The 22858-nt window shown below is 48.8% G+C and overlaps 1 protein-coding gene across 2 annotated transcripts in view; it reads left to right on the forward strand.

Annotated features, from left to right (window-relative positions):
• The window catches only part of LOC135904514 (receptor-transporting protein 4-like), an 88245-nt gene that overhangs the window by 60563 nt on the left and 4824 nt on the right, over window positions 1-22858 (forward strand). Inside the window, exons 2-3 of one of the 2 annotated variants that reach the window (XM_065435308.2) lie at window positions 22030-22162; window positions 22264-22431. In XM_065435308.2, coding sequence (XP_065291380.1) covers window positions 22030-22162; window positions 22264-22431 — 301 coding nt within the window. Of the gene's footprint in view, window positions 1-22029; window positions 22181-22263; window positions 22432-22858 lie in introns of both variants that reach the window. The other variant, XM_065435307.1, reaches the window with a different exon arrangement.

The following is a 22858-nucleotide window of genomic DNA, read 5'->3' on the forward strand; positions in this document are numbered from 1 at the left end:
CTCCCTGCAGGGCTTACTCTGAAGCCGTAAAAGTGCCGCTTTTCTTACGATGAGCTTCTGTTTCTAGGCCACGTCATCAGCATATCTGAAGTACGCCTCTACCCGCAGAAGACAGCTGCCATCGCAAAGTTCCTGCAGCCCATCGACAAGAAGGCAGTGCGTAGATTCCTTGGCATGTGTGCCTACTATAGGCGCTTTGCCAAGGACTTTTCACGCATCGCGGAGCCGCTAACACATCTAACCAAATGTGATCTCGAGTTCAAGTGGGAAGCGCCGCAGGCCGACGCATTTCAAGAACTCAAACGACGCATGCAGTCGCCGACGGTACTTGCACACTTCGATAAGGACGCCGATACCGAAATCCACACTGACGCCAGTAGCCTAGGCATCGGTGCCGTTCTAGTCTAGAGGAAAGACGGACTTGAACGGGTGATATCTTTTGCTAGCCGGTCGCTGTCAAAAGCGGAAGGCAATTATTCTACGACTGAAAAGGAATGCCTCGCCATCATTTGGGCTACAGCGAAATTCCGCCCTTACTTAGTGGCAGGCCATTCAAAGCCGTCAGCGACCATCACACGTTGTGTTGGCTAGCTAACTTAAAGGACCCTCCAGGACGTCTGGAGCGGTGGAGTCTCAGACTGCAAGAATATGATGTCACGGTAATCTACTGGTCCGGAAGAAAACACTCTGACGCCGGCTGCCTATCACGCGCCCCCATCGATTCCCCGCTGCAAGATGACGAGGACGACGACGCCTTCCTTGGAATAATAAGCGCGGAATATTTCACTAAACAGCAACGAGCAGACCCGGAGCTAAAAGGCCTCGTCGAGTATTTGGATGGGAACACCGACGCTGTCCCTAGGACATTTAACCGCGGATTGTCTTCGTTCACGCTACAAAACAACCTGCTCGTGAAGAAAAACTTCTCACCAGTTCGCGCCAACTACCTTCTTGTTGTTCCGTTAGCGCGGCGTCCAGAAGTACTGTACGCCTTACATGACGACCCAACCGCTGGGCACCTCGGGTGCTCCCGAACGCTGTCGAGGATACAAGAAAGGTATTACTGGCAGCGTCTGACCGCCGACGTCGCCCGTTACGTCAAGACATGCCGAGGCTGTCAGCGACGCAAGACACCACCGACAAGGCCAGCAGGATTATGACAGCCGATCAAACCTCCTTGCCGACCATTTCAGCAGATCGGGATGGATTTGTTGGGGCCGTTTCCGGCGTGAACATCCGGAAATAAGTGGATCGTCGTGGCGACGAACTATCTCACCCGCTTCGTTGAAACTAAAGCTCTACCGAAAGGCAGTGCAGCCGAAGTGGCGAAATTTTTCGTCGAGAACATCCTGCTGCGACATGGTGCCCCAGAAGTCCTTATCACCGACAGAGGAACGGCCTTTACAGCAGAGCTCCCCCAAGCCATTCTGCAATACAGCCAGACAGGCCACAGGAGGACAACTGCCTACCACCCGCATACGAATGGTGTCACGGAGCGCCTGAACAAAACCGTCGCCGACATGCTATCAATGTACGTCGACGTCGAGCACAAGACGTTGGACGCGGTCCTGCCGTACGTAACCTTTGCTTACAACGCGGCGGTGCAAGAAACAACACAGATCACGCCGTTCAAGCTGGTTTACAGCAGGAATCCGACGACTACTCTAAACGCCATGCTGCCGCACGTCTGCGACGAAGAGAATCTTGACGTCGCCACCTATCTCCAGCGCGCCGAAGCCCGACAGCTCGCCCGCCTGCGGATCAAGAACCAACAGAGGACCGACAGCCGACACTACAACCTTCGACGACGCTATGTCAAGTACCAGCCCGATAACCGTTTTGGGGTTTGGACCCCTATACGCCGACGAGGACTGAGCGAGAAGCCTTTGCGCCGCTATTTCGGACCATACAAGATCATCCGACGCATTGGCGCACTCGACTATGACCTTTTGCGTTTCATTCTCCTGTTATGTTTGTAGCATCGGGACGATGTCTTTTGAGAGGGGGGAATTGACACGTGAACTCGTTTATCTCTTACAGGTGAATGCCTTTAACGTTCAAGAAATGTTACCGCTCAGCGCAGGACGCGTCTACATGTATCGGAAGTTTCTGGAATGTTATCGATGCTTTTATCCGCTGTCTGTTGTCGCCGAACCTTGTGTAATCTGATTGCATATATGCGCGACGCGAACGGTGTAGAACTTTGTGGAAGGCACGCGGGTCGCAGCGGTTACTCTGGAACATTCGACGACTGTTCTATAAAAGCCGACTCGCTTGACCCGCTGATCAGATTTTGACGATCGCCGACTGTGTTCGCCGTTGTCGCCGTTCTTTAAGTGTAGCCTGTTTTTGTGGGCACAGGTTCGCGCAATAAAAGTTAGATTCGTATTTCACAGTATTGCTACTGTGTTCTTCATACGGTCACTCCACGTGACAGTATTTAAAAAAATCGTTGGTAGTGGGAATTGCCATAGATTCAAGGAACTATCCACTTTTCAGCGCATCTAGTACGATCAGCTTTATTCCTTTGAGGTTATGACAGCAAGGCATTTCAGAAAGGCAGTCTTTAGTCTACGTAACTCAGTAACTAACTTAACAATTATTCTGAGTAGCTCAATACGACTGCGAACAATATACCATTTGTCTCGTTCATCGAAGGTGCAGCATTCTTTATCGATATTAGGTTTTGGATAAGCGATACCAACATCACCGAATTCGACCGTTACTGCTTTTCTTGTGCGCTAACCTGCCATGACCTAGCTGCACTGCTGGGGTCGGCGTTGCGATGCTAAAAGCCACGCAGACACTGTGCGTCCGTTACACGTAAAGGGGTCAAAAGTGTGCGCAGCGTAATAATAAAAACAGAGAGAGAGAGAGATGGCGAAGAGGCAGTCTGGTTAAGTTAAAGTAAAAATGTGAACCGTCCGCGTTGTGGCCTTGGTCTCATTTACTCGCTCAAGCATGAATGCCTGCAGGTTGCAAATATACTCGCACCTGTGCCGAAATGCTTCCTTTGCTCACCGCCATTCTCTTCTTTTTCGTTTCGTTTTTTTCCTTCGAGCGCGTCTTACAGCGCTGTGCACTTCAGCATGGTGCACGCGGAGCCCTTCTTTGTAAGTGGAAAGAGACAAAAGTTGCGCTGATGATTTCGCCATGCGAAGTCCGCGGACGCATATCACGTACTACCTCGGTTCTCTCTTACCTCTGAGGACTTGTTCGGTCATGGACTTGTTCGGTCATGGTCATTCGGTCTGAGGACTAGTCGGTCATGTTCGTATGGGGGCCTCCCGTGACGCGCACTCCTCATTCCGCCTTTAGCTGCTGTCTTCAGAAGGGGCACAGAGAGTATGCTCATGAACAGTGAATGAAATTGTGTCCTCTACGATCCCTCCGAAAGCCTTAACTAAGAGCAGCGAATGCATCCAAGGTCATTCAGCACGCGAAGTAAGTTAAAGGTGGCCGCGAGGAGACCAAGCGTCAACGTCGAGCAAGAATACCACAAGTGCAACACACAGCCCTCAATGTAGTCGGACGCGGTTGACAACGAACGCAAAAAGCAGTGGCCAACAGACTGAGGCACATCGCGTGAAGAAGTGGACGCAAGAAACCCGCTCTATTGGGAATGAGATGACGAGGCAGGGGGACAACGTGACGCACATGCGCAGCTGCACGCATAGTTTAGTTTTGCATCGTGCATAGATGAATATTTATGTTCACGTGAACAAAAAAAAAAGGCTTGCAAATAGGGACAAGTTGGTAGCAATACATACAGCAAAAGCGCCACTTACAAAGAACGGGAACGGCCAAAGACAGGACAAACACAGACCAGATTGACCCTTTTCACGAAGCAGTTTGCTCTAGAGAAACGAGATGTCGCTTTCGGCGGCGCGCCGCACGTTGCCTCAGCGAAAGCGCACGGATGCGAAACCATTACCTCTTGTGCCCGGCATCTGTGCGATTGGCTGTTGGAAATGCAACTGGGTTTTAGCTAACGCACTGTGCTCCATAATATGGAGCGGTGGTGTGAAGACCTGTGCAGTAGTTGGCTGCAAACATTGTGGCTGACATATCAAGGAATGGAATGAATCTGTGAGTCCAAGTTCACGGTCCGCTTTTACATGAGGACTGCCTGTGTAGTCGGCTCTTCGAGTTGCACCGCTTCCCTTGTGGATTAAAAAAATTCACTTATCCGCCAGCGTTGTACTGCTATAACCTCCAAGGAAAGGACTTCAACCCTGGATCGTCTGCACGAGTGAGTACCGCTCGTTATACACTCTTAGGCAAAGTTACACCCTTTGGCTTGCCCCTTCTGCCACACAACAATAATCGCTACCTGCCTTGATGCGTTTCCTTTCTTTAACGCTGCGAGCCCGGTACTTTCCAGTAACGAACGGCACGTGCGTTATCAGCATAGAACAATTTACACCCTTTGGAGTGCCCCTTCTGATAACGCGCGTGCCGTTCGTTACTGGAAAGTTCCGGGCTCGCAGCGTTAAAGAAAGGAAACGCATCAAGGCAGACAACGATTATTGTTGTGTGGCAGAAGGGGCAAGCCAAAGGGTGTAACTTTGCCTAAGAGTGTACGGTGACAAAGGGAGTAGCGCCGCTTCCTAATTGGCACATAAGTTTCTCGCACGTTATCTACACACACTCACCCCAAATTACACGCAAACTTACGCTTGCTCTATCGCCAACGTATCAAGAATAAGTGAACGGGGACCCACTTGAATCAATGCGTCAAAGCATGGGTGACGGCGTCTATACCGGCAGCACATTAATGTTCGAAGCTGAACTATAGTCTGAACGTTTCGTAACGGTCCACACAGTAAGGGAGTGATTAGCGATCACACGTATTTGCTACAAGCTATAAGCTATATGTTATAAGCTATATGTTGGACACCTTAAAAGGCAGCCACTATACCTATTATAGAGCTTTCAAGTGTTGTCAAGCACACACTTGAAGCGGTAAGAACCTCCCCATTAAATCAAAGCTGGAGCGCAGGTGGGACTTTAAACTTTCGTTTTCAACTCGCTTCGGCGCTTCCGAAGCAGCCGACGCGGCTTAGACGCGGCCGCTGTGTCCGTGCGATCCCTCATTCCACGTCACGCCGACGGTGGCGCCAGCTTTTTCAGGGGTGGAGCTCGTCCCCAATACGCTGCTCGCGCCGTTGGGCAAAACGAAATGAGCTTTGAAATCGCTTCCATGTCCTTTGAAATTAAAGCCAAAACTTTGCGCGTCGTCCACCCAGTCACCGTCTACGACATCCGCCGAAACATAGGTTTGCAGAGCCGCACCGGCGTCATGTATTGTAAACACAGACGCAACGGAGGCAACTGAGGCAAACAATGGACGCGTCACCAGGGGGGAGGGGGGGGGGCACGTTTTACTCCGGGCGGCGCGGCCGACTGACTGCGCACGCCCGGCCCGCTGTATACCTTGGAAGCCATCTGCGACAGGGGAACAGTCGGCCGCGTGCTGTTTTCGCGGCTTAGTTCGCGTTGATGCGAGACGCAGCACGAAGGTGAGTTCCCTCGCTGCTGCTGCCGCGCTTCCTCGCGCCAGCGTTCTGACAGCGAGGTTCCGCAGTGATCGAGTGAGATGCGTTCATATTTGCTTGTGCGCGCTTGACACCATGCTAATTGACTTAGTATGCCTACATGTTTACAAGTTTCTACGGCCGATAAAACTACTATCCTTACTTCGTATAGCTGTCCACTAATTTGACCTCGCAATCGATGCTTCGCCTTTCGCGTGAAACGGACTTTTTACAGCGAAGCTGCATATGGCTAGCCGATTCGTCCATCCGTCCGTCTGTCCGGTCGCCTGTACGCTGAAAACTCCCTCGGCGCAACCTCATGCGAATGAGCGAGAAAAAAAGACAGAGAGAAAGAAAGGCACGCGATTAGCCAACACCACTTAGATAGCACAAGGCCTGTTTAATCCGATCCATGACGTCCTGCTACCTGCTCCGAAATCCCCATTGACAAGACTGGCGTGATGAAAGCGATGACGTTAAAATCATTGTTGCCTAGTCGGGAGCGTCCCCATTAGAATCTGTGGTAGTAGGGGCAGGTAACGTGACGTCATGGATTGGAGTGTAAGGCCTTGTGCTATCTAGGCGATGTTGGACTAGCTGCGCCAGTAGTGACTTCGTTGCTTCCGTCGCAGCCGAGAGCGCGCGCAGCAGTTTCCCTCCGGCTCCGAAGTGGGCAGGCCACGCGTCATACGTACTCCTCAGGAGCAGGCAGCTTTTGATCAGCAACTCCGCGAGCAGAACCGGGAACAAGCTCGTCTACGCCGTGTCGATGCTGCAGCCCGGGCTCAAGAACAGGCTCGTGCAACCCAGCGCAAGCAGCAACCGCGTACGGAGGACGCGGCAGCCTGCCAAGCCGTCGTTTAATGAACCATCGTGATTAACCCAGTGATAAACACCGGGCTGCACATTTCAGCTGCGCTTGTTAATCATTTGTATGGAGTGCTTGCGCAGTGATCTTTATTTATTTATTTATTTATTTATTTATTTATTTATTTACTTATTTATTTGTTTATTTATTTAATACACCCCTAGCGCAAGGGGCATGAAGTTCACAAGAGTAGCTTGGGCTTGTTGGTGTACATAACGTCGGAGCAATAGCGCAAGCTTGAGGCAGGGATAGAGGAAGCAAGGCAACACAAGCGCTAACTTTCAACAAATATTTATTTGAAGCGGTACATACCTACATACATGCATTATTACAGTGAGTGCGCGTGTTCACAAAACTATTGCTGATTTTAACTAGTTTCGTGATCATGCGAACTCACGGTCATTCATGCGTTCATACAGATACGTCCTGCCTCAAATAAACATTTGTTGAATGTTAGCGCTTGTGTTGTCTTGCCTCCTCTGTCCCTGTCTCAAATTTGCGCTATTGCCCCGCAAAGGCATTAAAGGGGGAAGTCGTCACAAAATGGCAACAAAATACAAAAGTGCAGTGAGTGACAATGATAATCTAACTGTTACTATTTACAAGGTAAGCTAATGTTTTTCAGAAGCAATAATTATCATTAATAGATATTCAGGCTAACTATACAAACAGTGACTAAATAACAAGAAATGCGAGAAACGAGAAGAGAGGGGTTTAACCGAGGGTCCCGGTTTTTATTAGTCATATCATAAGAAGCCAACAAACACTGACACCAAGGACAACATAGGGGAAATTACTTGTACTTAATAAATGAAATACAGAAATGATAAATTAATGGAAATGAAAGTCTCTTCAATCAAAGACGAGCGAACTTTAATGGAATGCGTATTTCGCATTCCATTTTTTTCGCAACTTTCGCATTACGAAATGCGGAGGTTGTGGGATCGTTCCGCACCTGCGGCAAGTTGTTTTTTCATCCACTTTAATTGCTGTTAGACATCGTACGATGTCTAACATCACAAAACTTCTTTTATTGCAGAAGAAAGCAGTGCGCGATATCGCCAATTCTTCACATGACGCTCATACGCAGCCTCTTTTCAGCGCCCTTAATTTACAACCGGTCACGTCCATATATCGTAGTATTTTACTCAACAATTTCACTACTGCGAAAAAACAGAACACAAAATTTTTCGAGCATTTATCTCTATTGACAATGAATTATAACATTTACAACACACGTTACAGAGAAACATGGTACGTTCCTCAAGCGCGCACTAACTACGGTCAACAAATGTTACGCCACGCACTGCCATCTTTGTTAAACTCATTAGAAACTCAGTAGACACCTATCTCTCCTTTTAATGGGCTCATTGCGGATTCCTTTCTTTTCTTACTTTTTTGTGTGTTTTGCTCTGGTATACACTGACGCCATGAATGCTTAACCAATTTTCTTTGCTGGTCAATAACTTATTATTTATAGATGTGAATTTCAAGGCTGTATTATTTGTATCAATGTATACTATTCGCTTTCTGTAATATAATTTCTTGCAGCATTCTATTGTTGATTTTTTTACCCGTATGCATTTCTGTTATATAATGTTCACTTTTTTTTCGTTTATCCATTATTGTATGTTTGTGTTCTCTTTATTGTGCACAGTGCCATTTCTGTAGGGGGTATAGACCCCATCAAGCCGAATTCATTTGGCTTTTTGTCTGTACTCCTGTCATCTGTGCATGTATAGATGCAAATAAACTTGAATTATGACGAACAGCACGTTTGCGCACTGGCGACGAGCCTTGTAGCAATTTTCAGAAAATTACCTGATTTCAATGCACCGCGCAAGTGTTCGGCGATCCATGAAGGTGTGCCAGCAGTAGCGCAAGTTTCGTTAGACGTTGTGATAGCAAACAAATCGAGCAGCGCGGAGCACGGGGAGGACCTCTTTTGCGCTGTTCGACGCCCACACAGACATGCGCCAATCAGCCCAATTCAGCAAACTGTTGTGACAGGAAGTTTGTGGGCTATGGGGGGTAAAAAAAAAGAAAAAGAAAGAAAAAGAAAGAACTGCTAGAGTGTACGATCATGAGATCTACGGTGTTCGGTCATCGCTCGTCTTCCGCTACTATGGGATTATTTTTTGGTGTCCTCCGGATCGTTCGACAAAATAATTAAACAAATTTTTAATTTGCGAATTCAGGACATGGATTACGATGGGAAAACAATTATTGCATCGTAAAACAGCCCATTGATTTGTTCCCATCGCGCCATGTCCTGCGTAACTATTTCTTTTACCGCTTAACTCGTAGCGCGCGAAATCTGAAAGGTGCATCGTGACTGCGCGCCCACGTGCCGCGAAGCCAGCGGTGCCAGACTCAGTAGCGTCGTCGAAGTGGCTCGCTGATCGCGGTCACCGCGTGGCGATCGCCGCCTGCCACGAGGCCGGTTCGGGCCCCAGCGAGCGCAGTTGGCGGAGTTCGTTCCGTCAGATCACACGCGGGACCACTTTCGCCGGCGGCGGCGTCGAGGCACCCTTTGAAACCACTGGCTTCGCGGCGCCGCGAAATCGCGACGCACCTTTCGGAGTGCGCGCTATAACGGGGCAAAGCGTGGAGAACATAATTACGCAGGGCATAGCGCCTTGGGCCGCAATAACAGTTTCCCCATTGGAAGCCATGCACAGAGTTCTAAAATGAGAAACTTGTTTATTTATATTATCTAAATGGCCGGATTATTCGCTCACAATCTCTGTCTTGCTGGAAGAAGAAGGGTGATGACCGAGCACAATAAGTCTCATAATCGTATATCCCCCATATCTTTTCTTAAATTTTATAGCTGAGTATAGAGGGTCATCGAAGGTTGACTATCAGTAGTCTTAGTGGACAGGCTATGCTAATCTTGAAAATATTGAAGATTTCACCCAATTCGAGATATTCGTAATCGAGGTAAAAAGCTCAACCGAGACAGTATCGAAATTGAGCGCGTCAGATGGGAACGCCCCGTCAAGAATTAAGTGCGCGGTGATCGAAGCGACAGCGTGCCGCGGCAAATCCCGACCCGACGCACCTGCTTGCCAGGCAGAGCGTGCCGTATGCTGCCGCCAGGACTGGCCGAGGCGTTCGGTTTCAAACTTCCTTGCGCTTGTCGTGACGGAAAGTCTGATACGATAGCGGGGCCGCCTTTTCCACGCTCTCGCGGCGCTCGGTTTCGGCATTGCCTGGACTTACGGTTGTAATTCGATTACAAATATCTCGAATTAGGTGCAACTTTCAAGATTTAATTCACCTAAGATTACGGTGCTCCCTAATGCGAATTTTGAGCGCAGCTGTTTGGGTGTTTTGAATTCGCGATACATTGTGGCAAAGAATCTGATTCTAAACGACAGGGTCTGTATTCGTTAGTTCCTCTCGGCGGTGGCGCTGAGCCTCTGCTCGGGCAGCTCGTTTTGCAGCAGCAGTAGACGAGGCATTTCTACCAGTTGCATCGCTCATTGTTCAGAAAGAAAGCGTGAACACGGGAACGCATGGCTCGCGCGGAGCGCATAAGTAGCGCATGCGCAGTAGGTCCGAAGCCTACGAGAGCGCTTTGGTTATATATATATATATATATATATATCGGTGGACGCGCTCGCCGCATGACTGGTCGACGCCGTGGAGCACGACCCGTGCGGCACTCCGCTTTCCTTCTCACTGTTCCGCCATACTCTTCTCCTCCACCTTCCTCCTCATGCTTCCGCTGCACGCTCCTCCTCCCGCTATCTCCGCCGTCTTTCGCTCTCTAATCCTTCGCTGTGCTCGTTCGCTGACGCAGGAACGGGCCCTTAAGAGCTGCGCTCTAAAAGTAAGAGTGCCATAAAAAATATGGCTGACTTCAAATTCGTCATTTAAGCAACAGCCGCTAAGGCACAAATAAAAAAAGTTAAATTGAAGAATGTTTCTTCATAAGCCTTCTGAAGCTCACGTTATTAGCGGCGAAGTACGAACCCCTCCGCAAAAACGCCATGTTCGCTGCGCTTATAGCCCTTTCATAAAAGGTCGGTGTTGTCTAAAAAAATGGCCTCCAATCAAAGCTGTGAAGGTAGTTGGCCAGCGAAGTTGTGGTATCACCTGATCCGATAGACCAATGTTACGTAGCTTGAACTGGATCCAGCCGAGCCTGAGCACGACGCCGTTGTTCATATTGACGTTGCTGTTCCTTTCATCACGTCGCTCATCGTATTCGCGCTGGTCTTCAAGCGTCCTAAGTGTGCGTGGCTTGCCATGGGCAGGAACCGCTGCGTCCTGCCTAGCCTGAGCACGACGCCCTTATGCATACTGACGTTGATGTTCCCGTCGCCGCGTAACGCGTTCACGCTGCTCATCGGGAGTCCTGACTATGCGTGGTCTTTCCGTAGCGCAATCACAGCACAAATGAAATCAGTTGCTAGGTGGGTTCTTCTTTTAAATATGAAAGTGTAGTGACGTCACTCCCTGCTTCTTATGCTACAGGTGCCACTCCCCGGCAACTGAAGCCTATGCAACCGTAATCTTTAGCGGGAAACGCCCGTGGCGAGCGCTATGCGCGAAGGCGAGCTTCGTGGTTCTTTTTCTTGCCCCCGCACGGCCAGCGCCGCCGCGAATGCGCGGAGGCGAGCGCTAGCTGGTGGTGCTGCAAGGAACCTGCAGCGGCGCACGCGGCGCGCGCCTTTCGCTGTGATTTATTGAATTATCTGTCGACGGAGACGAAGAAATCCCGGGATCCTAGTCATATACAGCTTCGCTATAAAAAGAACACCCTATATATATTACAAAAGAGTACAAAACGGCTACGTTTCAAGCCTTGTGCTCAGCAAGAACAAATCTATCGGAACTGAGCACATCCACGAGCCATTTGGCAGAAATAATCAGATAGTGACCGTACCAAGGAAACTTACTGAGTCAGAAATGTGACAAGCCGCTGCTTCATAATATTTGCTAAATAAAGAACGAAGAGCAAAACAAGCTAATCCTGATTCAATTCGTGAGCGGAAAGTATGGACATCTTGGAATCTATATTTAGCCTCGCTTTTAAAACAATGCTACTCGCACCATCCGGGCATAGCTTAATCAGTTTCCAAAGCGCTTTTGCATGTTCTATCAAGCTGTGGCCATAGCTTCGTGTCGTCCACCCAGTCATCGTCTACGATGCTTCCCGAAACAGAGGTTTGCTAAGCCGCACTGGCGTCATACACACCCATTGTAAACCCGGAGGCAACGGAGGCAGTTGAGGCAAGCAATGGACGCGTCACCACGTGATCAAACATGGCAGCGCCCACGGAATCGCCGCGAAAAGGGTGGAGCACGGTGGAAGGAAAAATATAGGAGGGAGCATTACGTCAGCGCAGCCAGCCTTGGCAAGCGAACGCTTCATGAAGCCACAATGGTGGCCCAACACGTGACCTCTTGCGTCGAGCTCACGGAACAAGAATCGAGATTTGCTGAGATGTTTGGTTCCCTGTAGCTTTGCCACTAGTTTTTATTCGGTGCACGCTTGTTCAGCTGCCCTGCCGTGGCTCTGCCTGCAGAGCGGGAACACTAAAATTAACCGCGCGCTTTGACTTGCGATCATGTGTTGGGCCACCATGCTTGGCTTCAGTCACTTTGCGGTACGCTCCCTCGTATCTTTTCCTTCCTCCATGCTCCGGAGTATATACAGTATCTCTAGACGGTGCGCTCCCTTGGCGCCATCTCGAAGCGGTCGGCGCAAGTCTTGCGCGGCACTACGCTTTTCTTATCATCGCTGCGCTCTGCGTTCGCTGTCATCTTCGCTGTCCTCGTCCGCTCGGTTACGCCGAGGGACAACGCCGACGCTTGCCGCACGAACGGGTGCCTGAGAGCTGCGCTCTAAAGACAATCGAACAGTCACAGTTATTTGTCTTAGTCGATCCTCTTCCGCCGGCGCGCTTTTGTTTGTTTGTTCGGATGGTTGTTTGAGATGAAAATAAACAAAGAAGTATATCGCTGTTATTAAAGTAGTTATTAAAACACTGAAATACTACGAATAATTTGCGCATATTTTGCGCCAGGTAATGCCTTGTTAAAAAATGAAGACAAAGCAGAGAAACGAAAGCGAAGTGTCCCACGTGCTCCAGGCAGCACGCCGATTCGGGATCTTTTGTGGCTGTTGCTTGGACGCAGCCGGTGCGCGAGACGAAGGAAGTATACGTCAACGTCCCGGCCTCTAATAAGTCGAGGAACAGTCGCTCTCTGCAGTCGGGTTCGTCTTCACGGAAGTCTAGACCGCGAATATTTCATTATCGTGGAACGTGAAAAGCGCGTCACGAACACGTGCGTGTGTGTAATCGTAGCGTTCGTCTTCAAAGTTTCCGTCAATTAGGCTCGCACGAAGGCAGTCAGAATCCTGGTGCGCGTACGCGCATCTTTTTTCAAACAGCGTCGTTCCCGAAAGAGGGAAACCTTTCTTGTTCACCACCGCGAGCTGTGCGACGGGAAGTCGGATCACCGTTGGCGAGCTTCTCTGCCCCTGGTTTGCCGCGACACCGTCCCCTCTCGGTTCTTACCAGACGTCGCAGTGATGCTCCAGTAGTGCAGAAACGTCGAAAGCTGGGGCCCGGTCACAATAGCTGCCGTGCTCACATACACCGCAGTTGAGGCGCGTGACGACGCATCGGCGACACTGCGCACTCGCCGGGGAGCGTGCCGAGTCGACAGCGCAAGGGAAACGTTGAAGGGCCTCGCATTGTTTCCTCCACGCAAGTCAACGTGCGGCTCTCCGCGCGGACTGAAGCGGAAAACACGCATGCGCTCACGACGGCTCGTTTGTGTGACCGAAGTGACAAATCGTAGCAGAGCGGCACCCATTTATGCGCTGTGTATACTGCGTTCGTGCATCGCGGTAGCTACAAGCTGCGCGCCCAGTTGACACCGTGCACGTTCAACAAGCACGATGTGGGTCAGAGAAGCCCTTTGAGTCCGCGTCCGTTGCCGCTCTTGAGGAAGGAAGACGCATTGACGCTGTTCTGGCTGCTTCTCAGGTCGCCCCTTGACACGACCATTCTGCCTCAGTTTGTCATTCGCACATATGTATTTTATTTTTCTGTGCATGTAGGTAAAGGGCGGCTCTAATGTGCGACAAAATGGTTGGACACGTCTGGCTCGTTTTATACACGCAGCTTGGAGCTACTGTATTACTTCAGTTTTTCCAACGGACGGCATACGTAGTTTACGCGACCAAAGCCGAAGAAGCCTCGCTGTCACGCCGTCGTTCTCCGGCCGATTGGGTCGCCCGAGTTTCCCGCCGAGCACTTATTTGACGTTCTCCAGTATTTCGCCATCACGGACCGATACACTACGATCTCCCTTCCTCCATTTCTTTTCCTATTGCCGAAGTCGTTCCTTGAATTTGCAACTGAACGCCGCTGAGCGGTCCTTCTAGTTCTGCGCCGTGAGTAATGTTTGCGTCCGCCCGCCGTGTATCGGGAGAGTTGACGACGACGCTGGATTTCGCTGCCTGCCTTTTCGCTCGTTTTGCTGCGTTCTTACGCCCCCATGCTTCGCCTGCGATGCACTGGCGTGGACGGCCTCGTTTCGCTACTGCCGAGGTTGCGGCCGCCGACAATGTAGATGCTTTCTCTATGGTAGAAGCTTAGACCCCATAGTGGTACGTGCTGCCCAAGCCAGCGTCACGACCGCGCGAGGCATTTGACGCTTTCGCATGAATAAATAAAAACTGGCAGTACCGCCCGAAAGAGATTGGATAGGATTGTAAAACTTTATTTGTCCAACAGATGTAGGGACGGCCAGGAGTCCTTGGACCCTAGCGGCGGTTTCGACCAGTCGGACGGTCTTAAGTTGAATCTTCGGATCGGAGCTGAATAATAAGGTCTCCCATTGTTCTACAGACTTTATTCTTCCCTCAGAGGGAGCCTGTGGGCATTCCCACAGAATGTGATTAAGATCAGCCCTGGCTTTACATAGCTTACACTGGCTGGAGCACTGACCCGGGTAGTAGAGGCTGCACGACACCGGGCTTGGAAACGAGTTGGTTTGCAGGCGACACCAAGTGGAGGCCTGGCTCTTGTTCAAGGATATATCAGCCGGAGGATATTTAACCCGCCCTAGTCTGTAGTGTTGTGTGATCTCTCTGTAACCACACTAAGCGGTCCCGCCCCGTGAAGCCTTCGGCTATCCCACCAGCTCGGAATGCAAGTCCTCGAGATAATTCATGGACCGCCTCGCTCCCAGCGAGGGAGGCGTGCGCAGGTGCCCAGATTATTTCAATTTTCCTGCTATCTCTGCAGGTCTGCAGGATTCTGTTCCCCTCGGGAGAAATTCTGCCTCTGGCAAAGTTCATCACCGCAACCTTAGAGTCGCTGACTATAATTTTGGCTGAAGTACTTGCAATTGCAAGTGCTATGGCAGATAGAATAATTAAAGGAGACAGCAAAGTTGCGCTGAAGGAGCCTCAGAACGCTGACGTGAAAATAAGCAACGCCAGTGGCGTCGCACCTTGGTGATGCGCGATATGAGACGATCGGGGGGCGCGAATGCCCGTTCCGCTCAGACCAGCGTATGCCGCCACTACGACCGGCTTTACCCCGGTCGTGGCCGCCACGATGTGGTTGGTGGTGGGCGTACCATAAGACAAAGAACCAACGTTCATGTGTGCGCGCGCGCGACGCTTGTGCCAGCCAGTGTTGCCAACTGAGTGTGCCGTATTGTCCCTAGATTGATGCAAAAAAATCCCTAGATTGCGAGACGACGCTGTGCTTCATGGGGCTGCCGACCTTTGGTGTGCTTCTGTTCACATCTTTATTATCATCATCATCATCAGCAGCAGCAGCAGCAGCAGCCTGGTTACGCCCACTGCAGGGCAAAGGCCTCTCCCATACTTCTCCAAAAACCTCGGTCATGTATTAATTGTGGCCATGTTGCCCCTGCAAACTTCTTAATCTCATCGGCCCACTTAACTTTATGCCGCCCCCTGCTACGCTTCCCTTCCCTTGGAATCCAGTCCGTAATCCTTAATGACCATCGTTTATCTTCCCTCTTCATTACATATAATGCCCATGCCCATTTCTTTTTCTTGATTTCAACTAAGATGTCATTAAGTCGAGTTTGTTCCCTAATCCAATCTGCTCTTTTCTTATCCCTTAACGTTACACCTATCATTCTTCTTCCCATAGTTGCGTCGTCCTGAAGTAGAACCCTTTTCGTAAGCCTTCAGGTTTCTGCCCCGTAAATGAGTGCTGGTAAGACACAGCTGCTACACACTTTTATCTTGAGGGATAATGGCAACCTGCTGTTCATGATCTGAGAATGCCTGTTAAACGCACCCCAGCCCATTCTTATTCATCTGATTATTTCAGTCTCATGATCCGGATCCGCGGTCACTACCTGTCCTAAGTAGATGTATTCCCTTACCACTTCCAGTGCCTCGCTACCTATCGTAAACTGCTGTTCTCTTCTGAGACTTTTAAACATTATTTTAGTTTTCTGCAGATTAATTTTTAGAACCACCCTTCTGCTTTGCCTCTCCAGGTCAGTGAGCATGCATTGCAGTTGGTCCACTGAGTTACTAAGCAAAGGCAATCATCATCATCAGCGAATCGCAAGTTACTAAGGTATTCTCCATTAACTCTTATCCCCAATTCTTCCCAGTCTCTGAATACCTCCTGTAAACACGCTGTGAATAGCACTGGAGAGATCGTATCTCCCTGCCTGAGGCCTTTCTTTATTGTGATTTTGTTGCTTTCTTCACATCCCATCTTCACATCTTCATTTCGTCGCATCTTTATATGTCGTGTTGAATGGTAAAGTAAATTGGGCTTTTTTTTTTTCTTTTACTCAGCTCACCATGCTTCCCCGCCCGTTCTAGATTCTAGTTCTAGAAATCATCCAGATTTCTCAAATTGGGTCCTCACAAAAGCCGATGAGTCACCGGATTTTCTGAGCAACATCCTGTGCACAGATGAAGCCAATTTTCCTAGAAACGCCTAGGTAAATTTGCCTAATGCACGATATTGGAGGGACTCAAATCCACACTGGGTAAAGCGCAATCGGCACCAATAGCAGTGGTCGCTCATCTTCTTCTATCACACAGTGAACTGGACAGCGTTACGTGAACGAAATCCTTGAAGGAGTGGTAGATGAGTTTCTAAACGAAGTCCCATTGTAACGTCTTCCACTTTTGTCGTATCAGCAAGATGGGGCACCTGCACACAGCAGCAGCTGAGCACGAAACTGGTTGTATGCGACTTTTCATGCGCAATAGATTGAAAGGCACGGGCCTGTAATTTGGCCTGCTAGCCCACCTGACCTCTCTCCACTGGATTTCTTTCTTTGGGGTTATGTGAAAGATAGTGCTTACATGATCGAGACGGACGTCAGATTATCTCAAGACAAGGATAACGGATGTCTGCCGTAGAATTCCGGGGTCGGTCATCTAGAAAGCCACTGAAGATGTGATAAAACTGACGCAGTACTGCGTTGCTGCAAAAGGAGACCTAATCGAATACGTCCTCTGGTAGCAGCTGGTGTTCAACGGAGCTTATGAATTCATGAATAATAAAGGCACCCTGAAATCTGATGGTCTTTTTTTTTTGTGCACGCTACTACTAATTGCCAATTTGGCTCATGTAGAAGTGGTATATTTACCTTCTTGAACGCATCGGTTTTGCTTTTTCTCTACGCGTCGGTCGCTTCCCGGTTTCTTTATTTCGCTTTTATTTTTCGACACGAACCAGTTCTTGCACACGCCTGTCCCCAGCACCGTGTCTTCTTTTCGTTTTTTTGTTTTTCCCCTCTACTCTCTCGCTTATGGGCCTATTTAGTGTTTTCTTTATAAGTTTCCGGCGCGAAATATAAAGGCTTTAGCGAAATATAGCTTCGCGAGCACTCTTTCGTTGCGGTGCATGCGAGCACTGCCGGGATTTTTTTAGCTCAGTGGCTATGGTGTTGGGCTGCTGAGTACGAGGTCGCGGGATCGAATCCCGGCCGCGGCGGTCGCATTTCGATGGGGGCAAAATGCGAAAACACCCGTGTACTTAGATTTAGGTGCACGTTAAAGAACCCCAGGTAGTCGAAATTTCCTGAGTCCTTCACTACAGCGTGCCTCATAATCAGAAAGTGGTTTTGGCACGTAAAACCCCATAATTTAATTTTTAATGCCGGGATTTTGAATCATTCTATGCCCATTAAATTGCGTTTTGCATTTCGTGCGTGGTCAGAGCGGCGCTTCGGCCACGTTATCAAGAGGCTTTTGCTATCAATGTGATCAGTCGGCCTCGAAAGACTGATAATAAGTGTGACGTAGAAATGAGAGGAAGGAAAAGAACATGCGACCCGGCGTAACTGCTGACACGAGCCTCTCGGATCGTCTTCTCTGTGTGCCACACTCCCGTCATGCACAACGCGACGGCATTACAGGGCCCCTCGACGCCCGCGCGTCGCTCGGCGAATCATTCTGAACAACAACCGCGCAGGCCCTCCACGTGGCGCACACCTTGCGTTACATTCTCTACAAAGTTACACCTTGACAGTAGACCATTGTCCCTCGACACAATTTTCACATGCCGCCGACAGAAGACATCGCAGGTGAAGGCGACAAAGGGACTACTTCGGTTTTTGAAAGAGACGGGATTGGACAAGCGGCTGTGAGAGTGATGTCACGTACCATGCCAGATTGATGGACTCCAACGGACGATGTGTGTGTGCTGTGCTATGTGCTCTCTCTCCCTCTCCCTCTTTCCCATCTTTAATCTCCCCCATCCCTCTCCCATGTGTAGGGTAGCAAACCGGTTAAGCTAAACTGGTTAACCTCCCTACCTTTCCTTCTCCACTTTTTCCTTCCTTCTACAAAGTTACTCCTCGGAATTTCGAGAATGACAGCTCATTAACAAGTGTCTTGAAACAAAACACCGATAGCGCATGCCTTTTATGCTTTTGTAACAGGGCCGCGTCTCAAGCACGTCCCTACGCGGCCGCGGCGTTATCCGCGTGCAAGACGACGACGGCGGCAGCGGCACCGAGAAACTCATCCACCACTCCTCCAAGGATTTCGTCTACGTAACGCTGTGCAGTCAGTGTGTGATGAAAAAAGATGAGACTCATCATAGCACCATCGTAAATTCCGAACGGCACATTGAAAGACCACTGGTACCGGTGCCGAGTGCGCTTTATACCCAGTGTGGATTGGGGTCACTCCAATAGTGTGCATTATGCAAAGTTACCTGGCCGTTTCTGCGAAATTAGCTTCACCTGTACACATGATGTTGCTCAAAAAGTCTTGTGTTTCATTGGCTTTTGTGAGGACCCCAAGTCGAGAAATCTAGGCGATTCTACAGGTGCCTGTCTTCTAAGCAGTGGTGCTGGTTAAGGTGGTACGGGTGAAAGGCCGTCGTTCAGAATCCACTAAACTGATTACTTGGAAATTGATACCTGGGCGGCCACATCCCACAAGCTAGCATGATAGTTTGAGGCCATAAATGCTAGATCATACGTGTGTATATAGAACTCAAAGATGGAGTCCTCCGCCGCTCTTTCTGGAAGCTGCCGGTTCGTCTCAGCTTCTCATAATTTCTGGCGATAGTCGACGCGTTCGGTCTACCGCCACACTTCCATAACTGATATATATTTGCGGCCTTACTTTTGTTACCATTTGTAGCTCCTAAGGCAAGGGTCATGTTTTCGTTCTGCTCATTAGAAAGACATGGCAACTGGGACGAAACAAAAGGCACCCTTAAACCTTTGCACTGACGTGGTCAATTCGCTTTTGTGGCGATAAGTCTTGAGGCAAAAAAGAAAAAAAAAGCACATCCGTGCACTTAGGCTATGTTAATACAAAGCTATCACAGCTTGTTTCCAACTGACACCAAACGCGACGTGTTACTTCGGCCGGGGCGCGGCAGATCACGTGGTATTTTTCATATTTCGCCGGGTTTATTTACCAGTCGGAAAAAATTAGTACGCAATTAGTACGTCGCTGAATATACCGCAATTAGATGTCCCTTGGCTCTACCTACAAATGCCTCATTGACACTTCGATAATTAGGCTAGTACATCTTGAGTTAGATAAATACAATTACCGAATTAAATCTCAGTAATAAAAAAATAGTGACAGCTACTCCACTTTACCGGAAACATTATGTACTAGGCTCTCTTCGAGTAGAGCAATTGATCTTCTTAAAATCTTTGTGCACGCTAGTTAATTGGGACATCCTGTATATATTTATGACCTCTGCGTGCAAGCAACGATGGTTCCGTCCCTAATAAATGTTGTTATTAGAAGAGTTTTTTCTTTTCATGAGTTGTTAGCATTGCTTGCTGGAAAGAGAAGCAATACTGAGGCACATGTCATTCACGTGCATTTCATACGCTGTTGATAAAAGACTGCCGAAAGGTTCAGTGAAGTCTGCAGATTTATTTCAGGGTAAAAAAAACACGCAAAGCAATTTGAAGTGAGGTGAACATAAGGCAACATATTGATTCTCTAGGCATAGGCTATCTATACCATTAGAAATAATTTTAATTTGCTACCGCCTTGTCTTTCAGAAATGTAATAAGCTTTGTCCTGTGTATATACTTAAATATATTACGTATGTGCATGGTGTTTACCATGGAACTTTAAAACAATGTTGAAGTGAGAAAATAGGGATGAGGCAGCCCCCGCTCGTGCTTCTAATGCGCGTGTCCTCCTACTGCCAGGATTTGCAGAAATAAAGCGAAAGTATGAATAAAAACCCGTGCACGTCCGCGCCAACAATGATGAAGCAAGCTATTAATCGCAATAAAATTTTAAGAGGAAGCTTTAGCTCGGGCCCAACTCCGACGCGGTCTATTCGAATACATGTAAAACGCAAAAACGTTTTTCTGGGATAACCACTGGACCGATTTTAATGAAATTTGTTGCATTTGAAAGAGAAAGTTAACTTCTAGTGACTGCACGAAGCGGAATGTCGACTGAGATCATGAATTTAATTAGGAAAGTTTTCGAAAATTTGAAAGTTTGAAAAACATAGAAGCACGAAGTTTCCAAACTGATAGCTCTGCATCAAGAACAGATATCGCGCTTCTGTAAACGGCATCCATTAGACCACTGAAAGCGGACAAATTTAGTATGTCATTTTATATCTTAAGTGAATTTGTGACGTTGTGTACAAAGGTTCTACAAAAGCTGTATTTCCATATTACTAACTTTTTTTTTAGATTCATGTGTAACATATCAATTTTGTCCACTTTAGATGTACTATTAGATGTAGTGCACATAATTGTGATATCATTTTTCATTACCGAGTTACAGAGTTGTAAACTTAATAGTTTCGTGTTCTGAAAATTTATTTTTGCCACTTTTTAATAAATAATTCATGACTTAAATAAAAACTTCGATACCAACAATCACTAGATTTAAAATTTTTCTTTTAAGTGCAACAGACCTCGCCAAATTCGGTGCAGTGGTTGCCGAGAAAAACGAATTCTCCTTTGCATGTATTCAGATAGGAGCACCCGAGCTAAAGCTTCCTCTTAAGTGAGAAGGTCGAGGGAAGTCAAAAGAAACCTCAAATGATGTGGGTGATAAAACTGTGGTAATGATATTATAGGAGTATGTGTGTGGGTGAGGGGGTGTAGGCTTCGGCGCATCGCCAAGGAGGGGGCTCGGGCCCTGGAGACCCCCCCCCCCTTTCCCCGTAATAAGCGCCTATGACTATGGTGACAAAAAGAACTATGGTGACAAAAAGAACTATGATGACAAAAATAAAAAAAATTTTGCTACTTTTGTGGCTACCTCGGTTTCGTTTCACAGCTCACCTCAACTGACAAATGCAATACTGTATGTCGGAAATTAGGCCGGTAACGTGATGGTGCAATGTGGTTAGTCACAACTATGTGTCAACGTCAACCGTGTTCATTTCTTTCGATTTATATGAAAAAATGCCGCTTCCCATTCATGTAGTACGGCCACTGCAAATGGTTCACGTCTCTCTTCCTCTCGTTGTAAGACGCGCCTTTAATGGCCATAGAGGGGCCCCGTGGCACCTAAACTACCTCAAGGCACCCTGCCGTTCCCTTTGGCCAAGTTATGAAACATTTCCCTGTTCGGCGGCGCAGCCGACCTATTAACGCCTGCATGCCCACAGAAGCTTTCGGAAATCGCAAAATGCGGGAAAGCTCGGATGCTTCGCGGTCGAGTCGAGCGCAGTCTGGAATTAATAATCTTGCTCGTGGAATTTATTCCAGAGCGGAGTGCTGCCTTCAATGATGCTCAAGCCACGAAAGATTTGTGTGTTTTTGCTAACACCGCCTTTCGAAAGCTTGTGGCCAGTGCGAGGACATGCTAGAGTGTGCGCATAGGTGTCGCTGCTGACAAACAGCCGCAAAGGCAAATTGCATTTCGTATTTTTATTACACCTGCAAGAATATCGCGAGAAGCTGAAGCATTTGGTTTCTTTGTACATCTTATGCCCCCAAAAATGTGTTGTCCCTTGGCCTTGCATAACGTGATCACTTCGCAGAACCCTTTCCATAGCAGATGTCGAGGTACATAAAATGACGTAGTCTCAAAAAAAAAATTAAACATGACGATAAGACACCAACTCGAGAGGGATTCCGCGTAAGGGAGGAGACCATGACAGCGCCCTTTGTCGTACGCAGTGGCATGGAGCAAGTGTGGCAGGCCGAGTTCCAGAAGCTGTTCGCGCAGTACGTGCCCCAGACGTGGTACCTGCTGCCGGTCGTGCAGCGCCCCATCGGCGTCAACTGGCAGACGTTCGTCGACTCGGCCAAAGTGCGCTTCTGCTGTGAGGTGGGCGCGCCAACACTGATAGCGCCCTCCTGCAGCTGGGCATGTCCAGGCACCTTAACGACGCGCTGCTCACTGCTGCGCAGGAATGCGGCCACGGCTGGACGTCCATGAAGGGGCGCATCTCGTTCTGGTTCCTGCTGACGAGCCACGGCGAGGGCCTGGTCGCCTTCAAGCTGTACGGCCAGCAGTGCGACAAGTGCAAGGTGGGCCGCTATGAGCCGGCCATGTGGTACCCGGAGGAAGTGGTCAAGGTCAGCCCTCAATTATTACATGCCATGTGCTGGTGTACTACCATTTTGGGTGGAAGAAGCACGCGCATTTACTCGAGGGGCAGATATACAGAAGGAGAGGCAACAAGCTTAGCTATGGCCGCGCCTCGGTTGGTTATGTTACGCGTGGGAAAGGGCGAATAAAGATAACAAGGAAGAAGGAGCAGAGCGCGCAGAACCTTTGCGCTTCAGAGAATCGCCGCATGTATACTTAATTGTCAGCAGAGTAAACATGAGCACTGACCGCTGCGTAGAACGGCAGACGCGTGTCACTGGTAGTCAGCTGACATGCGTGCTCTCGTTACAACGTTTCCCATCGCGGTTCTTCTTTCGTGTCCCCACACGAAAGTCACTTCAGGCGACACCAGAAGGGTTCTTTTCTGTACGACTTTGCTGCCGCGCGGAAAAG

The sequence above is a fragment of the Dermacentor albipictus genome, chromosome 2, assembly GCF_038994185.2.
Source record: "Dermacentor albipictus isolate Rhodes 1998 colony chromosome 2, USDA_Dalb.pri_finalv2, whole genome shotgun sequence".
NCBI lineage: Eukaryota > Metazoa > Arthropoda > Arachnida > Ixodida > Ixodidae > Dermacentor > Dermacentor albipictus.